The sequence below is a fragment of the Pavona decussata genome, unplaced genomic scaffold (genome assembly GCF_977016875.1).
Source record: "Pavona decussata unplaced genomic scaffold, jaPavDecu1.1 SCAFFOLD_281, whole genome shotgun sequence".
Classification (NCBI taxonomy): domain Eukaryota; kingdom Metazoa; phylum Cnidaria; class Anthozoa; order Scleractinia; family Agariciidae; genus Pavona; species Pavona decussata.
In genome coordinates this window covers 284339-291824 of record NW_028145682.1, presented here as the reverse complement: position 1 = coordinate 291824, position 7486 = coordinate 284339, and the positions used below count along the sequence as shown (strand labels likewise).

The following is a 7486-nucleotide window of genomic DNA, read 5'->3' as shown; positions in this document are numbered from 1 at the left end:
TAGAATCCAGATTTTGAAAGCGCGAAGACGTGCGTGGGAATTACTAAACTCACGAAGGCTTTTACATAAAAACATGCCCGGTGACCCCCTCTTTTTATTGTTTCAATATGATATTATTATTGAGAGGAAAAATCAGAAAAAAAAATTAAAAAATTCTACGGAAGGAAATTTTCACTGCGTAGAAATTGTCTTTTATCCCAATTTACAGAAAAATCCGTTCCGTAGAATTTTTTAAATATCATTGTGCATTTTCCTTTTCAAATGCCAAAAGCTATTACTAAAAAAAAAAAAGGGGGGGGGGGGGGGTCACCGGGTTAATTTTCTTAATGATCAGTGCCACAAGCCAAAAAGTAGGTCTGAATAATCCTTTGAAAACGTTACCATGGAAACCGCCAGTGCTGAAATAACACTTAATTTTGGTCAACTATAAATTATAGAATTTAACCCTACAAAAGTGTTATAATGGCCTTGGTTTTGATTATTTTTTTGTCCTATTCTTTCAAAGTTATAAACTGTCAAAAAGCTAAAACTTGGTACCAGCCACCTTAACGGAGGATGTTTGTTCACAAGTTCAGCCTCGTTTGCATACATAAATGACAAAACAAGCTACAAATAAATGCACTCAATAAATTAAAAAAAATAATAATAATGAAAGGAAAAGAATCGCAAACTTAGTACTGTGGGAAAATTTGAGCCTGATCTGTTATATAGTTTTCGAGAAACTAACGAAAAGATTTTACAAAGAATTTATTGCGGACGATCGGCCATCCATACACCTCTAGAGGCTGGTTTCCATATGATCACAGACGATCGTAGATTGCAGATCGCAGATCGCAAAAAATCGCGGACAATCGCAAAAAAAGCCTGTTTCCATATAATCGCAACGATCGCAGAGCCGACCGCAGGCATACGGTTTGGTCAGCGAAAACGTCAAATACACACTCGCGTGTAGGCTGAAAAGCAAACAACATCGCGAACGTGGAAGAGCGGAAATTTTGCTGCAAGCAAATTTACTTCTTCTGTTTGTCTTGATTAAGCGAGTCGTCGCCAGCTCCAAAACCGTCGAAAACATCGGTTTTGGATTCGGTAACGACCGTATGCAGTTCTTATGTTGGAGAAATTTGGCCTCCGCTTTCTCGGCCGATAAATGAATCTTTTGCCCGATTTTGTCCCAATAGCTGGCCTTTTTTTTCTTGTTGTTAAAATATTTGCGGCTGCGATAATAAACACATTCATAACGTAGACCGTTCCTACAATCGAACACACGAGCGTTGAATCGTGGGAGAGAACTCGAAATATTATGGGATGCGTTTCGATCGCGGATCGCAAAACTTGGGTTTCCATATGATCGCACAATCGCAATTGATCGCGGATGATCAGATCGCAGACTATCGCAGACGATCGCAGGAGATAGAACATGGTTCTATCTCCTGCGATCGTCTGCGATCGTGATCGCAGGAAGGCAGACGATCGCAGAAGTATGTTTCCATATGATCGCAGACGATCACAGACCTCATTGCGATCTGCGATCCGCAATCTGCGCTCCGCGATCATATGGAAACCAGCCTTAACTGTCCACAAACAATTCCACATTTTACATTGATATTTATACTCTTTTAGTTTATGGTGTAGCGTGCTCGCCTCAGTGAATAAGGACTTTAAGATAGGGCGACTACGGACTACTGGCTACGGTAGGACGCGCCAGGCCACACAAATCGTGGACTGGCGCGAGTACCCTGAAAGGGCGCGAAAATCGAAGTGTATTTTGACATTAAGATTGCGACTACGCGATTTTAGACTACGGATGAAAAAAATGTCGTTCGAAGAACTTAGAAACGCTCTTGTTATCGCTTATGCAGATGGTTATCTCGATGATGAAGAATTTTTGATATTGTACGATTGTTACCTGTCAAGTAATCCATCTTGTCCATACTGGGAGTTCGATTCATTTTGTTTAGATGACTTCGATTCAAGCGAGTGTGAAGCCAGCTTCAGGGTGGCCAAGGATGATCTACCAATTTTGCTGAATGCATTGGGTTTTCCAGCAACTTTTAAGTGTCCTCAAGGAACTGTTTGTGATGGAATGGAGGGACTTTGTTTGCTTCTTAAGAGATTAGCCTACCCATGCCGCTTCTTTGATTTAATGTCCACTTTTGCTCGCCCAGTGCCCGAATTGTGTATGATTGCAAACACGGTACTTGACTGGGTTTATATTACACACGGTTTTCGCTTAACCTCTTGGAACCAGCCATTCCTCTCCAGTGCTAACCTTCAAGAATACGCATATGCCATAAGTAGAAAAGGAAGTCCACTTACCAATTATTGTTTTGGATTTATTGACGGGACAGTCAGACCGATATGTCGACCAGGTGAAAAACAACGTGTAGTCTACAATGGGCACAAGCGCGTACATGCGCTTAAATTTCAAGCGGTGGCAATATCTAATGGTCTTATAGCCAATCTTTATGGCCCTGTGGAGGGCCGGCGCCATGACGCGGGAATGTTGAAAGACTCTGGTCTGTTGAACACTCTTGAGAGAGACGCTTACAGTCCAAGAGGAGAAGTGATGTGTCTGTATGGGGATCCAGCTTACCCGCTACGCCCTCATTTAATGGCCCCTTACCGTTTGGGAGAGGTCCCCATTCTGACAGCACGGATATGCAGGCATTCAATGAAGCTATGAGCTCTGTTAGAGTATCTGTGGAATGGTTATTCGGTGATGTCTCAAATTACTTTAAGTTTAGTGATTTTAAACAAAACTTAAAGTTATGTTTAAGTGCTATTGGTAAACAATACATTGTTGCTGCACTTTTCAGGAACATTCTCACCTGCCTTTATGGCAACGCAACTTCAAAGGTCTTTCAACTTGATCCACCAACTGTTCAAAATTATTTAGCATGAAGATGTATACCTAATACCAATTTGAAGTAAGAAAAAACAAATGTGATATTTCGAAGTTTCATGACAGTTACCAAATATTACTCGATTTTATTATACAACACATTTGTCTTCAATTCAGTGCTGTGAGGTTGCCAACCAATCTGTCGCATTTCAGTAGCTTTAGGTTGTTAAGTGACCCTCAAAGGCATCAAGAGAGTGAAGAGACCTGTTTTCATCTTACAGTGAATTTTTTAGATTGTGTTATTGTGAGATAAATTAAGTTACTTAACTTCTACCTAGCAATAAACTGGAAGTTTATTAGCAGCATGGTATTTCCCCTAATACTCCAATCAAAGAGATGGAATTAGGTAGGATATTATCAGCACCCAAGCTTAATTCTCTTGATATTGTACCATTTTCTCACCAATGCATAAAGAGATGAAAAGGAAAGGGATGTTGAATTCTGGTGGTGGGAATTAAAGATTTTACAAGTACAAACACAAAAAATACAATATATTTGCCTCAGTATTATACAAACATGTTTTTCAAGATTACCTTAACAATGGAATCTAACCCTTGCAAAATTATACTCCCGAACTCAAACAGCTCTTTAATTTGGATAACATGTAACATAGACCCTATGCACAACTGGCTCACATTTTAATATTCTTTTGTTTGCATTCAAATTAGCCTCACTAACCTCGTTCTTGAGTTCAAAAATCAAAAGAATATTTCACCGTGAACAAGGCTAGTGACGCTAATTTGAATGCAGACAAAAGAATATTAAAATATCAGCCATTTTTGATAGGGTCTTTGTTGTGACTTAATGTTAGTTTTGTATTTGAGTTGATGTCTACATGCATGTAAACAGTAAATAACTGGAACTGGCCATGACATGACACTTGAAACAGTAAAAAATGCCATGCATGAAACAGTTTGTTCACCCTTAATCCTGAAATTTCCCCCGCATGGAATAAAGGAGTTTGTGGAGAAGAAAAGCACTGTTTCTCTTACAAATTGCCATTAAGGGCTTGAAAGTTTACTTTTTGAAAACTATAAAAAGTAATGAATTAAGGCCCTGAAAAATACACACCTCAAAACACAACAAATGCCAACAATGTCACACAGTGTTACTGGGAAATTTTTTGTAAAAGTGCAACAATAGGATTCTGTGTGTTAGACTGGCTTTGCATGAACAGTTTCATCTGTTCAGCCTGAAGTTGCAACTGTTGTCGGTGTAACTCCATTTCTTCCTTTTTAACCTCTGCTTCTTTGGAAGTTTTTTCTGCCAAATACTGAAAGGCATCAGAGCGGCTTCTTCTTTTTCGTCCTCTCTTAGTAGCAGGTTTCTTGCTATCATTGCCAGTGTCTTCATCTGAATCAGAATTTGAATCTTCATTACTTCCTCCAGCCTTTGCCCAAGTTGTCATTGCTTTATCCCTGCACACAAGGGCCTCTTTCCTCTTGATTTCTTGTTTTTTGCTGTCAGAATCTTCCACACGGATTGGTGCTGAATTCATCATCTCAATTATGTCTTCAAGGATCTGTTCATTTTCGGTTGGTGGATCAGGTGTTATGCCACTTCCTTTTTCTTCCTTGTTCTTTTTTCGCTTGTACTCTGCTAACAACTTGTTGAAGTGCTCCCTCACGCTTCGCTGATCCCTTGGCATGTCTTTGAAATGGTCGTACCACTTTAGTTTGTCGGCCACATGAGACCACTTCTGACCAGCCTCTTTACTGCCAACTTTGTACATAAACGGCTCAGCGGTGAAAACTTCACGTAACAAAAGTGAGTTGGTTGCTTTGGTCCATCGAAATGGCGCACTAACGGTAAAAAGAAGAGGCACAAACACATTTGTAAGATACGCTTACCTACCATATCAGCATTTTATACTATTCCATAGAAAATACAGGCATTCAGAATACAGGAAGCTGTTGTACATTCAACAGTCAAACAGCCAACCTTCCCATTGTGCACTGCAATATAATGTACCAGTCAAATCAAAGCTTCAACATCCCCCTCCCTGGGCATTTGAATTTTTAGAAAATTAGTGTTCAAATTCCCCCCTCCCTGAGCCAAATAGCTGTTCAAATGCCCCTATCCCGGGGAAATAAGCCATTCTATTTTATATAGTTTTTAAGCCATATATAACATTACATGGAGATAAAAATTGCTCAGTTCTAGAGTAAAAGCATAATCGAGAACGCCGCCAGTGTTTGCAAGTGGTATCTCAAGTTTCACACGCACATGGAAAAATGTAGGATGCCAGACACGCCTTCAGTTCTCGAACCAAAGTTTAAATTAACAACTGATTTGCATCCAATGTAATAAAAACTAAGAAAAAACGCTGTGGACATAATTGAAATACGAACACAATATCTCAAACATCATAGACTAAACTCAGATTATTTAACCTTGTGCATAGGGGCGCCGCACACAATTCTTCCCTTTTAAATCAGACAAAATTGACACGTCGACTCCGCCATGACTTATCATGCCTCGTGCAAGCACTGTGACACTTCATATAACATTGCGGCTAGGTTTTAAATTCCCCACCACCGGGAAGGCAAAGAGGTCAAATGCCCGCAGTATGTCAGGGGGAGATTTGACCAGTACATAATTCCTGCCTAAATTTAGTAATCAAGGGTTCTTTGAAGATTTTCAGAGCCAAACTTTTCCCACTGCATTAATTTCAAGGTCGCAAACGCAGCTGAAAAATGAAGATATGAACAAAAAAAACACTGCTGGTTGATCAAAAAGTTGATGTTTCATTGAAAATTTGTCAAGTTCATTGAAAAACAACCGCTGCTGAATCTTTGTATGGATCCAAATTTGAGTAATAATAAAGTGAGGTATGATATACAGTAATACAAGGCACAGTCTTGGAGTACATTAAAAGACAATTGCTTATTTCTGTGCCAGAGATTACAGAGTGAAAACATAAGCTTCTTACTTACTTTGTAGACCGAGAAACCTGCAGCACTGCAGCACTGCCACTGAAAAGTAAACAAATGGATTAAAATTTATTGCTTATGGTAGCAGTATCGACATTTAAAAGTATGAAATTATTCATCTCTAAACATAACTAACCTGGTAGTATCTTGTTCCTTAGACATAATTCTGCGTTAAAAAAGGAAAAACAAGAAATGACAGTAAGCTTAAAGCTTATGACAGCTAAGTGTACATGCATGTGCTATGTTTACATGGTCGTCACATTGTGTCAGTTAATTCGCGGCGATAAATGAACCAAAAACATCGGCACTACTTTAACTCAAAACAAGAAGGCTTTGGTTTGTTTGACCTAACATTGTAACATAAATAGGAAAGAGAAAATGGCAAGAAACAGCAAAAAAAAATACTTACGTAGTCGTCACTACGTCAAACTCGCCGACTACTCGCCGTAGTGGAAGGACTACGAACAACGCGGGAAACTCACGGGCTAATGATCACGCGCAGTCTGACTCGATCCAGTCCCTGATTCACGTCCAACCGTAGCCGTAGTCCGTAGTCGTCCTATCTTAAAGTCCTTAATATGGCCTCTTCCGGTTCCTTGTCCGCTTCACCTGTTCACATCCCTTTTAGAGATAAAGAAAACTTCATTGCTGGAAACGTTCAACCGCATTATCATAAATAGCAGAAGAAATTTTTCCCTACGTTTTGTTTTGTGTAATCTTGTTTATAAAAATTTGCCATATTTTGTAGTTTACTTTGGTTTGGATTTTCTGAGTTTGGGAGAAAGATATTACTTTACTGTCTTCTGTATAATCCTTTATTCTTTTACTTCCATTCAGGATGGGCAAAATTTTTCTTCCCATAACTCAATTAGCGTGAGTCATAGAGTGTCTTTTGAATGAATGTGAATATATTACTGTTTAAACTACAATTAATTATCGGCTTTTCATGTTGAGCTCATTTGCATATCGATACGAAGCAAGAAAGCCTTAAAGGCTTATAAAGCGGCCTGATTCTTGTCCCTCTGTACATCTGTCATTTTTTTAAACCCCCATCCCCCACCCCACCGAAAAATTAGGCTTATTAAACAGTTTTGGCCCCTTTGCCCCCCTCTCCACCTTCTCTCGCCAGAAAAGGCTCTATATTTTTTCCTCAGGAATGGTAGTCATAGGCAACCCAAGGGGAGTCTGATAGCAGGACTCTGATATTGATTTATAAACTTTCCCTTCAGTTCTCGAAATGCTAAAAGCCACGTTGAAATGAACTTCGCACTATCGAAATAAAATCCCAACAGTACCTCGGAATTCAATTTTTTTCCGAAACTCTGCCATAAAACATTATTTCTTTGGAAATCTACAGAATTCGATCGAAAAAGACTCCCCGCTTTTCCACAAACAACAACTATTGAGAACCCACTTTTTAGATATAATTTGAATTAAGACAATTTAAATTTAGATCATAGCCAAACATAAATAGTCATAGTTGAGTCAATAATTTTATTTCCTGTAAGATCAGAGCCATCATGTATAGTGGTTCCATTTTGGTTTCTTCTAATATCAAACTTGTACCATCTGGTCAAACAAGCCTCTATATTTTTACCTTAAATTTAAAAACTTCTCATCATCTGAGAGTTTGATTACTGCAAGTGAATAG

At 39.0% G+C, this 7486-nt stretch overlaps 1 protein-coding gene and 1 pseudogene across 1 annotated transcript; one reads left to right on the top strand and one right to left on the bottom strand.

The window, feature by feature from the left end:
* Positions 1 to 1813: 1813 nt before the first annotated feature.
* Positions 1814 to 2901, top strand: LOC146455223 (uncharacterized; annotated as a pseudogene).
* Positions 2902 to 4010: 1109 nt separating this feature from the next.
* On the bottom strand, positions 4011 to 6279 carry LOC146455222 (uncharacterized). The gene is made up of 4 exons (XM_085094545.1): positions 6245 to 6279; positions 5972 to 6001; positions 5839 to 5877; positions 4011 to 4704 (listed from the first exon to the last, which is right to left on the bottom strand). Exons 2-4 carry the CDS (start codon positions 5995 to 5997, stop codon positions 4011 to 4013), a joined length of 759 nt encoding a protein of 252 aa, XP_084950671.1. The 5' UTR covers positions 5998 to 6001; positions 6245 to 6279.
* Positions 6280 to 7486: the final 1207 nt, after the last annotated feature.